Genomic DNA, 18,304 nt, shown 5'->3' with positions numbered 1-18,304 from the left:
GAGATTGATGCGGAAACTCCGAATGGCACGGAATGCGGTGGCCAGACTTCTTAGTGGGGTGAGGAAACACCAACACATCACTCCCACCCTGGCCGCCTTGCACTGGCTGCCCGTTCTTCAAAGTGTTAATGATTACATACAAAGCCCTAAATTTTAATTTATTTTATTATAATTGTATACATGTTCCTGTTAGCCGCTCAGAGTGGTATAGATTTACCAGATGAGCGGCATATAAATCAAATAAATAAATAAATAAATAAATGGTTTAGGACCTCGATACTTGGCCGGACACCTCCTCCCACCTAGCTCTACTCGTATCACCCGTTCTAGTCAGGAGGGGCGACTGAGGAGCCTAACGCCGAGGGAGGTCCAGAAAGAAAGGACGAGACACCAGGCCTTCTTGGCAGTGGCCCCTCGGCTTTGGAACAGCTTGCCATCAGAGATCCCTTTGGCCCCCTCGCTGGGCATTTTTAAAAACCAAGACCTGGTTATTCAGACAGGCCTTCCCTCTGGGCACTATTTAAATTTCTTTTTATTCTCTCCATCGTAAATTACTATCTATGTGTTGTTAACTGCTAATATATTTACTTTGTGTTCTGTGAGCCGCCCAGAGTAGACTATGTCTAGATGGGTGGCATAGAAGTTCAATAAATAAATACATAAATGAATAATAAAATAAATATTCCATGTTTTACTGCAATCTTTCCCTTCAGTTTTCTTTAACCATGTCGGTTTGCACATTTCACTTACAATCTCCTTTCTATTTTTCATTGCTTCTAACTTCAGTCTTTTTTAATAGTTTCCTCAAATTTCACATTTTTTCTACTTTCTTCCTTTTCCATTCTTTTGCCCATTTTCCTAACTAAACTATTTTTAGTCATGAAATCCTCCCTTCTCCCACCAGCTTCCCTATTTGATTGCTATCTTGTATCCGTTTCATCCAATCTTTTATACACCCATTTAAGAATTTATGGGGGAGGCGGGGCTTTGTTGCGGTGCTGCCAGCAACTCCAGAGAGGAGCTCTCTCTGGAAAAAGCTGGAACCCTCCGGTCCGGGATCCCTCTTTTGAAATGGGGATCAAAGGAGAGTCTAGAAGAAGTCTCTCTGAAGCAGATGGTGAGCAGCAGAAGGAGAAGAAAGGGAGGCAGACCCGGACTTTTCTCTTCTGAAGAAATCACCGTGCACGGATTGGAGCGGGCGCCATTTTTTGGCACTGAGCCGCGAGGAACCCTTTACCGGGGGAGAGGAGAGCAATCAATATAAACTAATAATATATAACAAGTAAGTAAGCCGAAGCCTCTGATTTATGAAGCAGCCTCATTAAGCTGAAATAAGAATGAAAATATTTGGCGGAAAGAATAAATGCAGCAGCGGGTTTATCTTATCAGTCTGACTCAAAAGCGAAACTAAGCTTCTCCAAGTGAACTATTAAAACGCCAGGCTGATTCTAAAGCCGAGAGTCTGAGATGGAAAAATAAATCTTAAGTTTCTGGAGAAGAATCCCAGACAGCAACACCGTCTGACTGGATTTAAGAGACTTCGGTGGATGCAGTGTGGCTGGGATACGTTACTCTTTGCCTTCTCTGGACTTTGTGAACTATAAATAATAGAATCCGGTGGTTTTCGGGAGAAGGAGCTGACGTGGCCAACTGGACTAAGGAGCATTAAGGGGTTAATGAAGATCACAAGACGAGCTCCAAGGACAATCTACTGGACAGTTTGAGACTCTGTGACTGTTGTTTTGTTTGTGACCACGTGTGAGTCTAATAATAGAAGCTTGCTGAACTCAGGAGAAGAAGAAATAACTGCATCACGGTTCTAATTGATATTGTATTTGCTGGGCTAAAAGTTGATTTTTATACTACAATATTTGGACAAAGATTGGAGGGAGATCTAAGGGGAGGTTTATGATGAGGGGTTTGAATTGTTGATAAAATTGTGGAAACTGTGGAAGGATTTCTAGGGGGTGATTATTGTGGTATTTATACAAACCCCAAAGCCTGAGATGGACCCCAAAAATTCAAAAGAACAAATGGAGACTTGGTCTGTTCAATCCCAAAGTTCTGGAATAGTGGTGCAAGAAATAGAAAAGGAATGGCAGATTAATATACAAAGGCTAATATTATCAGGGTTTCAGCAAGTGAATGCAGTGTTACATACAGCACTGATGTTACCTGTCTGTCATGGGTTTGGAGGGAAAGTTCCATCCTATGGGGAGTGGAAGGCGGGACATCAGGAGGAGGGGCTGTACTGTATATATAGGTGAAGCCTGTGTGGAGAAGAGGAGACGCTGGGATGTGACGAAGCAGCAGCTGGGAAGAAGAAGCTGGTGTGGGAGTCTGTGTGTCAGACAGGGTACTACTGTGTGTCAGAGTACCAACCTGATAGGTTCAGGTGTCTGTTGGTTAGCCAGAACTGATAGGTTCAGGGTCTGTGCTTCAAGTTAAGGGTTCTGTGTGAACCAAACTGTGTGTATGTATGAGTGAAACTAAGCCACGTTACTAAATCTTATTCACCTGATCATTTTATTTTCTCTGTGTGTGATTTAAATAAACCTTATTCTTTTATTTGTTAAAAATCCATCCCTGGTCTGTGTGACTTCTTAAAGGGAATGGTTGGTGGCAGCTTAGTTAACGTGTGGCAGATCCCAGTAGGTCTGGGTTTGTCACATTGATTGGTGTCCAGCGTGTGGGATACGACTGGTCCAGTTGTCCAGCGGTCCAGCAAAGCCTTGGCAAGTGTGCCCAGAGCAAGGGGGGTCTAGTCAGGGACAATCTGAGGCGCGTAGGTAATCTTCTAGGTGTACCTCACGGGGAGGTGCGCTAGTAGAAGAACGTGCCAACTGGGGAGACTAGATTAGGGTGCTCTGAGGCAGCCTGGTTTTGGCGGGAAAAAAGCTGAGGCAAAACTGTATAGTAACAGTGATTTAGCCTGCCTGCTGAGAGGCCCAGCAGAGGGGGGTAGACTCCGGCTGGCTACAGTTGCAAGTAGTGCTGAAGGACAGCAGCAATCTATAGGGAAAGCTGATTCTGAGGCAAAAGAAAAAAAAAGTGGTCGTTTTATTTTGAGGCTTGACTTTTTAAAGCAGCCTGTTCTGAGGGGGGATTATGCCCTTGACTCGAAGCCAGATGGCAGAAATGGGTGAAGTGAAAGACCCCCAGGTTGACCAAGGTTCTGAGGATGAATTTGGCTCAGTGCAGGGTGACAGCACAGGAGAGCAGAACCTAGAACTCAGAAAATTGCTCCTAGCCCAACAGCATGAACTGAGGGTGAGGGAAATGGAGGAAAGATTAGAGAGAGAAAGAATGGAGGAAAGAGAGAAACAAAGGCAATTTGAAATAGAGAGAATGGAAAGAGCAGAAAGATTGGAGAGAGAGAAAATGGCGTTTGAATTAAGGAAATTGGAAATGATGAACCAGAACAATAATAACAATAGGGATTCTGAGGGAGGCCAATTGTCTAAAGCTGACCTGAAGAAATTCCCTGTGTACCACAAGGGAGATTGTCCTGAGGTGTTCTTTTCCTTAGTGGAAAGAGCGTTTGTGGACTTCTCAGTGAGGGAAACTGAGAAGATGACCATTATGCCATCTTTAATCAGTGGTAGCCTGGCTGAAGTTTATTCAGAGATGCCACAGGAACTGATGAAAGATTTTGCAGAGTTTAAAAAACTGGTGTTTGCAAGACATGGGATAAATGCGGAACAGCTGAGGCAAAGATTCAGGTCAATCACCAAGAAACCAGACCAGACTTTTACCCAAGTGGGGGCCCAATTAGTGAGGCTGCTAGAGAAATGGCTATCTCAGGAGGGGACAGAGACCTTTCAGCAGCTCAAAGACTTGATAGCGCTGGAACAGTTCTATGCAGTCCTGCATGGGGAACTTAAATTCCAGGTGAGGGAAAGGAAACCGAAATCTGTGGCAGAAGCAGCCGAGATCGCCGATTTTATTTCCCAAATAAGAAAGCCCTTGGGTGAGGGGAAAGCGATGGGAAAACCTAAAGAAACCTACAGCAAGTACTCTCAGGGACCAGGGAAAAACCAGCAAGGGGGAGGGGCCCATGGTGCAGGGAAGCCCTCAGAAATGAAGCCAAGACCTCAGATTTTGGAGGGAAAACCAAAACAAGATGAGAGAGAATCAAAATACACCAGAAAATGTTATTTCTGTCAGGGAAAGGGCCATCTAATCTCAGAGTGTGAAAAATTAAAGCAGCTAAAAGGAATTGTGCCTCAGGATTCGAGTGGAACCAAGCCAAAAGCGGTGTTCTGTGTCCAGAAAGAGCAAGGCTCATTGTCACTGAGGGAGCCTGTTGCCATGGCTACTCAATCTGGAACAGCTACATCTGCTGATCAGGCTGAGGAAAATGGTCCTCTTGTAGAGGTCAGGCGCTGCCTGCTGGTGAGAACAGATTCTCAGTTGTTTGAGACAGCAGGGGTGGACGTAGGAATACTTGACCGTCAGTATCGGGGGCTGCGGGACACTTGTTCTCAGGTGACCCTGTGCCATCCAGATATTATTCCTAGGGAATATGTGATCCCAAATGAGAGCATGAAGGTGGCAGGGATTGAGGGGCAGATAATCTCACTGCCAGTAGCGGAGGTACCTGTGAACTTTCAAGGCTGGAGGGGAGTTTGGCGGCTAGCAGTTTCATCGACTCTGCCAGCAGCCGTGCTCGTGGGAAATGACCTGGCTGAACATGTGAAACGGGTGCTAGTGATTACACGTTCACAAGCCACCACGGGGACAGTTCAGGGGGGTAATGATGAGCCCGAGACGGAAGCAGAGGGGAGTTCAGAAGCTGTGGTGGAAACCTTAACCACAGACAGCAGATTTGGACAGGAGCAAAAGGCAGACGCCACTCTCCAAAAGTGTTTTGAACAGGTGACTGACGCCCAGCTAACACCTGAAACCCCAGTGAGATTTCTGGAGAAAAAGGGGATTTTGTATAGAGAGACCCTGAGGAATATCTCAAAAGGGGGAGATGGGATCAGAAGTCAGCTGGTGGTACCTGAAAAGTATCGCCCCATGATCTTACAAAGGGGGCACTCTGACATGTTTGCTGCACACTTAGGGGTGAACAAAACACAGCAGAGAATCACACAGAATTTTTACTGGCCTGACATAGGGAAGCAGATCAGGGAGTTCTGTAAACAATGTGATGTGTGTCAAAGGCAGGGGAATAGCCGCGACAGGACCAAAGCAAAGTTGTGCCCTTTGCCTGTGATTGACACTCCGTTCAAATGCATAGGGGTGGATATTGTGGGACCTTTGCCCAAGGCCACAAAGAGGGGGAACAGGTTCATTCTCACCATTGTGGACCATGCCACGAGGTACCCTGAAGCCATACCCTTGACTAACATTGAAACTAACACAGTGGCAGATGCCTTGGTGGGGTATATGTCCAGGATGGGATTTGCCTCAGAAATAATCACAGATTTGGGAGCATCGTTCACATCAAAGCTCATGAAACGCTTATGGCAAATCTGTGGAATTAAGCACAAGGAAACTACTGCCTATCATCCTGAAAGTAATGGGTTAACTGAGAAGTTCAATGGGACTCTAATGAGCATGATTAGGGCTTACTTGGCAGAGAATCCAAACAATTGGGACCAGAAGCTGCAATCCCTTTTGTTTGCTTATCGATCAGTGCCACAAGCCAGTACCGGGTTCAGTCCATTTGAACTTTTATTTGGGAGAAGGGTGAAAGGGCCCCTTGATTTGATCAAACAAAATTGGGAGCAGATCACCCAGGATGACCCACAAGACGTTGTGACATACATAGACTCTTTAAGGAATGACCTAAAGAGAAACCTAGAGCTAGCAGCAGAGACCCTGCAAGCTCAAAAGGTCAGAAAGAAAGCTTGGGATGACCAGGAAGGCAGGGAGAGGCGCTTTGACCCAGGGGAGGAAGTGCTTTGGCCTAGGCCTTGCAAAGAGAACAAACTGCAGCTGGGTATCCCAGAAAGAAAATACTTGGGTCACATGGTAGGGGGAGGAGTGATAAAACCCCTGGAGGCCAAAATAGAAGCCGTTCGTGATTGGCCCAGGCCCAACACCAAGAAAAAAGTCAAATCATTTCTTGGGTTGGTGGGCTACTACAGAAAGTTCATCCCGAGGTTTAGCGAGATTGCGGCTCCGCTGACCGATCTGACGAGGAAGAAGGCTGATGACCGCATCCCGTGGACCAGCGACTGTGAGGCGGCGTTCCAGAGGTTGAAGGAGGCGCTCATCAAGTATCCAGTGCTGCGTGCTCCAGACTTCGACCGGGAGTTCATCATCTACACCGATGCGTCTAACAGCGGGGTAGGAGCAGTTCTTTGCCAGGAGGATGAGAATGGTGACCAGCATCCAGTGTCCTACCTGAGTAGGAAACTTCAAAAAGGTGAGAGACATTTGGCAACCGTGGAGAAGGAGTGTTTGGCCATAGTCTACGCGATCCAGAAGGCCAAGCCTTGCATCTGGGGAAGACATTTTATTCTGTGCACTGACCATTCACCACTGCAATGGTTAAAGACAATGAAAACCCACAATAGCAAACTTATGAGGTGGGCTTTAAACCTACAGGACTATGACTTTGAAGTGAAGGTGGTCAGAGGGTCAGTGAACTGTGTTGCTGACGCCTTATCAAGAAGACCTGAAGAATGAAGACGGCGAAAGAACATGGACTATGTGTATATATTGATGACAAAAAGTTAAATGTACCTGTTTTTTGAATTTGGTTTGTATGAATAAAGGTAAATTGATGTAATGTATATGGTAAATGTTTAAATGCCTAATTGCTATGGTTAACTTAGGATGTAAGTATATGTAGGTATGATATGGTATGTATAACTGTTGTTGTGTGTTTTATCCAGGTTGTTTTTTTGGGAAAAAGCACCTTAGCTTTCCCCCTACAAAACAACTTATAAAGAGGGGAGGTGTTACATACAGCACTGATGTTACCTGTCTGTCATGGGTTTGGAGGGAAAGTTCCATCCTATGGGGAGTGGAAGGCGGGACATCAGGAGGAGGGGCTGTACTGTATATATAGGTGAAGCCTGTGTGGAGAAGAGGAGACGCTGGGATGTGACGAAGCAGCAGCTGGGAAGAAGAAGCTGGTGTGGGAGTCTGTGTGTCAGACAGGGTACTACTGTGTGTCAGAGTACCAACCTGATAGGTTCAGGTGTCTGTTGGTTAGCCAGAACTGATAGGTTCAGGGTCTGTGCTTCAAGTTAAGGGTTCTGTGTGAACCAAACTGTGTGTATGTATGAGTGAAACTAAGCCACGTTACTAAATCTTATTCACCTGATCATTTTATTTTCCCTGTGTGTGATTTAAATAAACCTTATTCTTTTATTTGTTAAAAATCCATCCCTGGTCTGTGTGACTTCTTAAAGGGAATGGTTGGTGGCAGCTTAGTTAACGTGTGGCAGATCCCAGTAGGTCTGGGTTTGTCACATGCAGGTCTTAGCAAAATAGAAAATTTGATGAAAGGGACGAAAGAGGGGACAGTAGATGCCAAACAAAACTTAAATGAAGTTGTACAGACTTTAGAATCGTCTGTATTAGACATGACACCAGGTAATATGAATGCAGTAGAGAGTTATCCAGTGACCCATGCAGCTTCCAAAATTAAAAAGCATTATGACAAAAATCTTAAGGAGGCAGAGATACTGAAACCAGATAATTTTATGGTGAAAATATGGGAAGTGAAAAAAATGGATATTCTGTCAGATGGGCTGAAAGACTGTTCAATTCAAAAAGAAACTGAACGATGGGATGTATTGTATAAATGGCAGCAGCTACCAGACAATGTTGGAATAACATAGAATAAAATTAAAATTAAATGATAAGATAAAAGCAGGAGGGTAATCAAACTGTGAAAAAGCAAAAAGTTGATATGTATTAGTAATATGAATTGATTGGATGATGTTATACTTTATGCTCTCCTATCCCCCAAAACCATTTTTCCTTTCCTATCCCCTCTTTCTTTCTGTACCCTCTATCCCTGTTCCTAAATAAAATAAAATTATTAAAAAAAAAAAAAGAATTTATGGAAAATGTCTCAACCACTTTGGTCAGAGGGGTTAATCATCACTTGCCATTCTTGTCAGTAATCTTTATTGGTAACATCCAGAATAGGAAATTTAATTTAAGGATCTGTTTCCTTTTAAGTAATGCAACAGCTTGGGCCCAGGCTCCCTGAAGGACGGTATCTCCCTATATGCGCCTTCTTGGGGATTAAGATCAGGAGAAAGGGCCCTCCTCTCAGCCCCATTGCCAGGCCAAGGACAGCTGATGGGGACATGGGAGAGGAGGGCCTTCTCGGTGGCAGCCCTCAGGCCATGGCACGCTCTCCCTCGGGAGATCAGGAAAGGGACCTTCCCTGTTTATCCTTCCGAAAAAAGCTAAAGACCCATCTCTTCAGGCAGGCTTTTAACAATTATGAATCCCTGCACCCCATTTAAGCATATAATACTAATTTTTCCTATTTTAATATTTTAATTATATTTTAAATCATATATTTATTTATTTATTTATTTGATTTGATTTGATTTGATTTGATTTGATTTGATTTGATTTGATTTGATTTGATTTGATTTGATTTGATTTGATTTGATTTGATTTGATTTGATTTGTACCCCGCCTATCTGGTCTACTCGACCACTCTAGGCGGCTTCCAGTATAGGATAATACAATAAAACACAAAAACATTACATAATCATTTGATACAGTTAAAATAAAATTGAGTGAGAATAAAATAAGAAGGAATAGACAATAAATGAGGTATTGACTGGAGGGAAGGCCTGGATGTACAACCATATTTTTAATTGGGTTTTAAAGATTCCCAGCATAGGGGACGCACGAATCTCTGAAGGGAGGTTGTTCCAGAAGCGAGGAGCCACCGCCAAGAAGGCCCGGTTTCGTGTCTTTTCCTTCCGGGCCTCTCTCAGTGTCAGGCTCCTCAGCCTCACCTCCTGACTCGTACGGGTGATCCGGGTAGACCTTGGTGGGAGCAGGCATTCCGCCAAATATTGAGGTCCTAAACCGTTTAGGACCTTGTAAGTAAGCATTAAGACTTTGAAGTCGACGCGGAAACAAATGGGCAGCCAATGCAATGCAGCCAGAGTTGGAGAAATATGTTGGTATTTTCTCACTCCAGTGAGGAGTCTGGCCGCCGCATTCTGCACCACCTGAAGTTTCCGCATCAGCCTCAAAGGTAGCCCCACATAAAGCACGTTACAGTGGTCTAATCTTAAAATTACGAGCGCATGCACCAAGGTAGTGAGTGCCCCCATGTTGATATAGGGCCGCAGCTGAGCGATCCGCCACAGATGGAAAAAGGCGGTGCAGACTACCGACGCCACCTGCGTTTCAATGGTGAGTGTCGGGTCCAGATGTACGCCCAGGCTGCGGACCCCACTTTTCGTGGCCAGGGTCACCCCCCCCCAAATGTAAGAGAGTCACTAAAGCTGCCAACCACAGGGCCACCCACCCTCAGAACCTCCGTCTTGTCCGGATTCAGCCTCAGCCCATTTTCCTGCATCCATTTCAGTACGGCTCCCAGGCAGCGCTGTAGGGACAGGACGGCATCACCTGCAGTTGGTGAAAAGGGGATGTAGAGCTGGGTGTCATCAGCATATTGATGACACGAAGCCCCACAGACCCCTGATGACCCCTCCCAGTGGCCTCATGTAGATGTTAAACAGCATTGGGGAGATAATCGACCCCTGTGGAACCCCACAATTGAGACTCCACGGGGCCGAGACCCTCTCCCCAAGTTGCACTCTCTGGGGACGGTCCCCCAAGAAGGAACGGAACCAGGCGAGTGCCAAGCCACCAATTCCCAACTCGGAGAGCCTACCCAGGAGGATAGTGTGGTCGACGGTATCAAAGGCTGCTGAGATGTCGAGGAGGACCAGCAGAGACGTTTTATCCCTGTCGGCCTCCCTCAACAGGTCATCACACAGGGCGACCAATGCCGTCTCTGTACCGTGGTGTGGCCTGAAGCCCGACTGGAATGGATCCAGGGCATCTGTTTCATCCAAGTGAGCCTGAAGCTGATCAGCCACCACCCTCTCGACCACTTTGCTCATGAAAGAAACATTGGCGACGGCCCTGTAGTTGCCAATTTCGTCCAATAATTTGTATTCTAATATTTAACCTACAGTGTTTTTAACTGTGTGACTTAATGTTCTGAGCTGCTTTGGGTCCCTTCTTGGGAGAAATGCGGTATATACATTAAGATAACAATAACAACAACAAAAATAATAATAGTAACAGTAATAAACTGTGGAATTCCAGCCTGGTGTGTAAGCTTTGGAGACCTCCAGAGGTGTTCATCAGCCTCAGTAGTGCTTATGTCGGAGTGGCACAGTTTTTTTAGCAGCGCCTGTTGCTGAAGCTCCTTGTTCCAGTCCCAGCAGTCAAGAAAATCAGGCAGAGGTGCTAGACTTCTAGCAACTAAGTCTATTGCCATTTATAAACAGCAGCAACGGCGTAAAAGTCCACAACCCTCTCCATGAGCCAAGAGAAAGAAGTCATGACCCAGTGGCCATATAGACTATCCCACACTGTCCAGTTGGTGGTCAGAGACCTGACATCATCTTCACCCTTAAGTTGTGTATTCCAGTGTCCTTGTTGGACACACCTGCTGACACTGTGTACATGGTCTCTGTACCGAATGTTCATGGCTGTAAAATTCAGGTTCTGTTGTATTTGGCTTATTTTATATAACCTGACAGTCTGAATGTGGGACATTGTACTTCTGTAGCCACAATTTTTAAAAAATATGATACAGTGTGTTGCCAGCAGGAGAAAAAGTTGCCAGGCTCCCCATAGGAAAAGGCAGCCTGAATATTAGGAGCAGGACTGAGAGCAGTGAAGATGGTCTACCCAGGACACCCTCTCTTCTGCTCCCTGCCATCCACACTTGCTGAAAAACAGCCCTGATCTTTGCCTTGGGTTTGGGAGAGAAGCGGTGGATTGTCAGACTGTCAGCTTCTAGGATTTCCCCTTGTGGGATGTCACTCTGTGAACGGTAGTGGTGCTGGGTGAGTCCTGCTCCACCTCTTGACCTCTTGGCCTCTGGAGTGTCTCTGGGTTCCATGGTTTCCCCTGCTATTTCACACCGTTACAAGACGGGGGATACCTTGCTCAGAAGTACTAGGAGCGAGAAGGACCTTGGAATCGTTTTAGATCACGTCAAAGATGAGCCAAAAGTGTGATGTGGCTGCAAAAAAGGCCAGTGCTATTTAGGCTGCATTAAGAGAGGGAGAGACTCCAAATCCCATGAGGTGCTAGTTCCCTGCTCCTTGGTCAATCTAATCCTCCTTGTTTCTGGTATTAATACCAGTACTTTTTATTAATCCTTGCTTTTTCATCACTATTTCAAAATCTGTTAATTATGTTTTGCCAGTCTGTCAAATCTTCCTTTATTGGTTTCATCCTAAAGAAAAAATAATTTTAGGTAGTAACCCTGTGTTACACATTACATAGTACATCAAATTAGGCTTTCCTTACTACCCTCTCTTACGAATTATCCTCCATATTTCCGTCATATCTTTCTCCGTTTTGTCTAATATATGTTTATGTTGTAAAATGTCAAGAAAACTTTTGATATGTGGACACAAACAGTGGCCTTGGTGGAAGCGTAGATGTTGCCCCTCTGGAGGGAATGAGAGAGACCTGACAGAAACTCCATGCTTTGTCTTTCTCTCCGGATCTAAAAACTTATGACAGGCAAACGTAATTATAAAAATACTTTTTATTTAAACATCTAATTTAAATAGCTTAACTTCAGCATAACAGTGTATACAGAACATATAATGACTTTTTTGCTCACGATCCCACTGTCAGCCTGACTGCCCTTAAGCAATGCTCTTACCTGACCTGCTTTTATACCAACTTCAGCCCCTACAATCCCAGTCGCCTGCCTGTGGCTACGGCAGCCTCAAACTTTCCCAGTGAATCACCTTCGGGATCTGGCTGACCTACACGCAGTTTGTTTCTTCGGCTTTCCTATTGATTGATTGATTGATTGATTGATTGATTGATTGATTGATTGATTGATTGATTGATTGATTGATTGATTGATTGATTGATTGATTGTCAAACGACCATTCCTATGTATGTTGAAGACCTAAATTTACTGTATTTCTCAGTGACCTGATCTGTACGAATACTTTGATATAAAATTCCTGTACGTAACCTCCACCTCCTAGCTTCTTTATAATCACACGTACCCTTAAAGTCCATATTCACCAATGTGTGATCTGCTACTTTTATTAACCCTATGTCTGTTTTACACACTCTAAATCACAATCACTAGATGCATACATATATAATCTCTCCTAAACTAACTTTTATATGCTGATGAATAAAAAGTTTAAATATCTGGTTGCAGAACCAGAGGTTCCCTGCTGTGTCTCCCACGGGTAAGGTCAGCTTGTGTGGCCCTCGGGAAACTGCAAGGTCCCAGAAACAGGGAATGGGGAACAACTTTTGAGTATTCTCTACCTAGAAACCCCCCAAAAAAGGTTAGCCATCAGTCAGAATTGACTTGATGGCCCATGTTTAATAATATTTTGATTAATATTAATCAACTATATTTTGCCATCACTGGCCCTTTGGGAAGTATTCGTACAGATCAAAGTATTCGTACAGATCAATTCAGGCAAGGGGAGTCCATGCTGTTTTCCCAATACAGCTAATTTTTCAAATGTTGCCAGTAAAGCCTTCAGGAGACATATGCCTTTCAAAGGAGTCAAAGACAGAGCAAACTCTTTGGTTTAACCTCCAGTTAGATTCTGCTCTGTGCTATATTCTCAAGACATCTTTTTTTTCTCTATCAGGTAACAAACATGATGGCCAGAATTATACAGAGTCTCTTCTTCTGTCCCTGAAAAGAGTCAAGTGTGAAGCTGGGAAGAAAAGCTTAGAAAAAACCCATGAGCTAAAGGAGAAACGGCTTAAATGCCTGAAGTGTGGAGACAGCTTCAGAGCAGTTCAGTTTGAAGAACTCACCCTGGGGAGAAATCATACAAAAACATGGAATGTGAAAAGAGTTTCAGCAGGAGAAGAAATCTGCCTTCACATCAAAGGACCCACACTGGGGAGAAACCACATAAATGCATGGAATGTGGAAAGAGCTTTAGTCGCAATAGTCATCTTAGGGTACATCAAAGGACCCACACTGGGGAGAAACCACATAAATGCATGGAATGTGGAAAGAGCTTTAGTCAGAGTGGTCATCTTAGGTTACATCAAAGGACCCACACTGGGGAGAAACCACATAAATGCATGGAATGTGGAAAGAGCTTTAGTAACAGTGGTAACCTTAGGTTACATCAAAGGACCCACACTGGGGAGAAACCACATAAATGCATGGAATGTGGAAAGAGCTTTAGTCGCAATAGTAATCTTAGGGTACATCAAAGGACCCACACTGGGGAGAAACCACATAAATGCATGGAATGTGAAAAGAGCTTTAGTCAGAGTGGTCAGCTTAGGTTACATCAAAGGACCCACATTGGGGAGAAACCACATAAATGCATGGAATGTGAAAAGAGCTTTACTCGCAGTGATACCCTTAGGTCACATCAAAGGACCCACACTGGGGAGAAACCACATAAATGCATGGAATGTGGAAAGAGCTTTAGTTGGAATGGTGCCCTTAGGTCTCATCAAAGGATCCACACGGGGGAGAAACCACATAAATGCATGGAATGTGGAAAGAGCTTTAGTCAGAGTGGTGCCCTTAAGTTACATCAAAGGACCCACACTGGGGAGAAACCACATAAATGCATACAATGTGGAAAGAGCTTTAGTCAGAGTGGTCAGCTTAGGGTACATCAAAGAACCCACACTGGGGAGAAACCACATAAATGCATGGAATGTGGAAAGAGCTTTAGTCAGAGTGGTGACCTGAGTAGACATCAAAGGACCCACACTGGGGAGAAACTACATAAATGCATGGAATGTGGAAAGAGCTTTAGTCACAATAGTCATCTTAGGGTACATCAAAGGACCCACACTGGGGAGAAACCACATAAATGCATGGAATGTGGAAAGACCTTTAGTCAGAGTGGTGCCCTTAAGTTACATCAAGGGACCCACACTGGGGAGAAACCACATAAATGCATGGAATGTGGAAAGAGCTTTAGTCACAATAGTCATCTTAGGGTACATCAAAGGACCCACACTGGGGAGAAACCACATAAATGCATGGAATGTGGAAAGAGCTTTCTTTCAAGTGGTCAGCTTAGGGTACATCAAAGGACCCACACTGGGGAGAAACCACATAAATGCATGGAATGTGGAAAGAGCTTTCTTTCAAGTGGTCACCTTAGGGTACATCAAAGGACCCACACTGGGGAGAAACCACATAAATGCATACAATGTGGAAAGAGCTTTAGTCAGAGTGGTGACCTTAGGTCACATCAAAGGACCCACACTGGGGAGGAACCACATAAATGCATGGAATGTGGAAAGAGCTTTACTCTCAGTGGTCAGCTTAGGGTACATCAAAGAACCCACACTGGGGAGAAACCACATAAATGCATGGAATGTGGAAAGAGCTTTAGTCAGAGTGGTGACCTGAGTAGACATCAAAGGACCCACACTGGGGAGAAACCACATAAATGCATGAAATGTGGAAAGAGCTTTAGTCACGATAGTCATCTTAGGGTACATCAAAGGACCCACACTGGGGAGAAACCACATAAATGCATGGAATGTGGAAAGAGCTTTCTTTCAAGTGGTCAGCTCAGGATACATCAAAGGACCCACACTGGGGAGAAACCACATAAATGCATGGAATGTGGAAAGACCTTTAGTCAGAGTGGTGCCCTTAAGTTACATCAAAGGACCCACACTGGGGAGAAACCACATAAATGCATGGAATGTGGAAAGAGCTTTAGTCGCAGTGATGCCCTTAGGTCACATCAAAGGACCCATGCTGGGGAGAAAGCACATAAATGCATGGAATGTGGAAAGAGCTTTCTTTCAGGTGGTCAGCTTAAGGTACATCAAAGGACCCACACTGGGGAGAAACCACATAAATGCATGGAATGTGGAAAGAGCTTTAGTCGCAATAGTCATCTTAAGGTACATCAAAGGACCCACACTGGGGAGAAACCACATAAATGCATGGAATGTGGAAAGAGCTTTCTTTCAAGTGGTCAGCTTAGGGTACATCAAAGGACCCACATTGGGGAGAAACCACATAAATGCATGGAATGTGGAAAGAGCTTTCTTTCAAGTGGTCAGCTTAGGGTACATCAAAGGACCCACACGGGAGAAACCACATAAATGCATGGAATGTGAAAAGAGCTTTAGTCGCAGTGATGCCCTTAGGTCACATCAAAGGACCCACACTGGGGAGAAACCACATAAATGCATGGAATGTGGAAAGAGCTTTAGTTGGAATGGTGACCTTAGGTTACATCAAAGGACCCACACTGGGGAGAAACCACATAAATGCATGGAATGTGGAAAGAGCTTTCTTTCAAGTGGTCAGCTTAGGGTACATCAAAGGACCCACACTGGGGAGAAACCACATAAATGCATGGAATGTGAAAAGAGCTTTAGTCGCAGTGATGCCCTTAGGTCACATCAAAGGACCCACACTGGGGAGAAACCACATAAATGCATGGAATGTGGAAAGAGCTTTAGTTGGAATGGTGACCTTAGGTTACATCAAAGGACCCACACTGGGGAGAAACCACATGAATGCATGGAATGTGAAAAGAGCTTTCTTTCAATTGGTCAGCTTAGGGTCCATCAAAGAACTCACAGTGTGGAGAAACCATAGAAATTTATGAAATGTGGAAAGAGCTTTATTCAGAGCTCCTGATAAGAAGGCAGAAGGAGCTCATTCAGTTTTGTGCTGATTTCTACTGGAAAGAATAAGCAATAAAATGACGTAATGCAAAACAGAGAGAAAAGATAAGTGCAGTGCATTGTGAAGTGCCACTTCTGATGTTTTTTACTTTCATCGTTAATTAAAAGATATCACAAAATAGATGTGGAACCTTGTGCTAAAAAAATGAAAATAAGCATATATTGTGCAATAGACGGTTTTACAAAATTAGTGTAAATAGAGAACGGGATGGATGTTCTAAGGCTAACTGATGAAAGAAAAGCAAGTAATGAAGAGAGAGAAGCTGTCCTTTGTTTTATAAGGATTTACCCTCAAAAATAATAATCGTAATTGAGTTTTAAAGAGGCTACCAATGAACCTATTCTCTCTTTTTTATGAACACACACACATATATATATGATGCATGAAGAACCAGGCATTTCTATGCTACTGTATTGAGAGTATACTGCTTTGTAATGGCAGGGATTACACTGGAAGGAGTGGAAATTTTGGTTTTTCAAGCTCTGCTCTCTTTAGGCCCTGGACTGCACTGGGCCGGAGGTGACCAAATCCTTTGATTCTTAACATCTGAGCTTCTCGGAGGCTGGGAAATCTAAGCCTTGGGAAGATTTGGTTTTGCTGACTTATGCAGAATAAAGGAATATAAATATTGGGAGAAATCTCACACAAAGTGTTATTAGAAAGGAATGGAGAAACATAGGTGTTTGGTTTCATGATGCCGGGTGAAATTCCTTGGAAGAACGGAAAGATAACAGTGTGGAAGTGACAGCCACCAATGGATTTTAGAAACAACTGGGAGAGAACAAAATTGTCTGTTAACAACACATTTACAGCCAAATTGTGCTTTTTTACTTTGTATATATTTCTTTTTTAACTGTAAATACTTTTGCATGTTTGTTGTGGGGTTTTTCCGACTCTTTAGCCCTTTTCTGAAGGTTGTTCTTCCTAACGTTTCGCCAGTCTCTGTGGCCGGCATCTTCAGAGGACAGGAGTCGGTATTGCACCAGTGCAAAGAGTTTTGATTCCTGTCCTCTGAAGATGCTGGTTACAGAGACTGGCGAAACGATAGGAAGAACAACCTTCAGAACATGGCTAAAGGGCCCGAAAAACCCACAACAACTACCAACATGAATCTGACCCAACTCCGGGAGGCAGTGGAAGACAGGAGGACCTGTGGCGTGCTCTGGTCCATGGGGTCAAGAAGAGTCGGACACAACTTAACGACTAAACAACAACATCTACAGTATGAGATATGCAGGAAATGGGGAAACCAAGAGGAGATTCAGACTATTTCCTGAGAATATTTTTGAACCCAAAATCAGCAGCAGCAAACCTCACATAAGACTACACACACACACACAGAGAGAGAGAGAGAGAGACAAACTTCTCCTAGTGTAGAAAATGGACAGGCCCTCTCCCCAGGGTCTCTCCTGCCCCCATTGCTGTGGGTGGGAAGAGCGGGGGGGTTTGAGGTTCAGCTTTGGCTGCCAGATGGGTGGCATAGAAATGCAGTATCATCATCATCATCCACATTCCCAGCTGTCTTCCAACTTACACATTCCTGCGTTTCCCTCCGACTTGACTCACAACTGTCGCACGAGCTGCAAAAGATGAAGGTGGTGGGGTCTTGCGGCTGGCTCCCTCCCTCCTATCGTGATGCCTGGGTTGGTCTGGAATGGATGCTTCAGAGCCATTGGCTTTGCAAAAGGCCTGCCTCCCACCCACCCCCAGATGCAAAGGCTGAAATGATCCCTGTGAGGAGGGACTCTTTCTGGGTTGCATTTCTCTGTTTATTTTATTTTCTCCAGCCCTCCATCTAGGAGGGGCGAGTCTTCTTCTTCTGTCTCTTCCCAAAGCCCCCTCCGTCCGTCTGTCAAGAGGAGCCTCCAAAATCAGAGGCCGCCGGAGAGGTGGTTCGTCTTTGGAAACGAGGAGCCGGCCTTTGGGAAACGGGCTGGCCCTGGAGGGGGCCTTTGGGACCTGACCCCCGGAAAGGGCTCTTCCTGGGCAGCCAGGAGAAAACTTTCCAGCAGAGATCTCCTTTCTTGGGGGGAGCAGAGGAACTGGCCGGCAGGATCTACCCCTCCAGTGCTGGCCAGAGGGGGGAGGGGGAAAGGGGGCAGAGGCCACCTGGCCGGAGGGCAGACTAAGGGGCCTGGATCTAGCCTCCCTCACTCCTAGCCAACCCCCTATATTCTCCCCACCTCCAAGCCCCATTTCTCTGGGGCCCCTCCTATGCCCCCACCCCCTCCACAGGAACTTCGCCTGAGGATCCAGACGGAGGTGGGCGATGGTCGGGGGGGAGAGGAGAGAGCAGTGGGGGGGTGTCCCTAGAAAGATATCCCCACAATGGGGAGAAATATAGCCCCTGCCCCCATCTCACCCCCCACTCCTCGGGGGGCTGGAGGGGCCTCTCCATTCCTCATCTCCTGCTGGGGGAAAGGG

General features: G+C 45.1%; 1 protein-coding gene across 4 annotated transcripts in view; it reads left to right on the top strand.

Moving 5' to 3' along the window:
- LOC144584975 (uncharacterized) overlaps positions 1 to 16,002 on the top strand; it is a 618,887-nt gene extending 602,885 nt beyond the window's left edge. For 3 of the 4 annotated variants that reach the window (XM_078382366.1, XM_078382364.1, XM_078382365.1), the window contains one exon: positions 12,831 to 15,437. In XM_078382366.1, the coding sequence (XP_078238492.1) occupies positions 13,027 to 15,288 (2,262 nt within the window). In that variant the 5' untranslated portion in view covers positions 12,831 to 13,026 and the 3' untranslated portion in view covers positions 15,289 to 15,437. Of the gene's footprint in view, positions 1 to 12,830 lie in introns of all 4 variants that reach the window. The other variant, XM_078382367.1, reaches the window with a different exon arrangement.
- Positions 16,003 to 18,304: the final 2,302 nt, after the last annotated feature.

This window comes from Pogona vitticeps, chromosome W (genome assembly GCF_051106095.1).
Source record: "Pogona vitticeps strain Pit_001003342236 chromosome W, PviZW2.1, whole genome shotgun sequence".
Lineage (NCBI taxonomy): Eukaryota > Metazoa > Chordata > Lepidosauria > Squamata > Agamidae > Pogona > Pogona vitticeps.
This window is presented reverse-complemented; position numbering and strand designations above follow the sequence as displayed.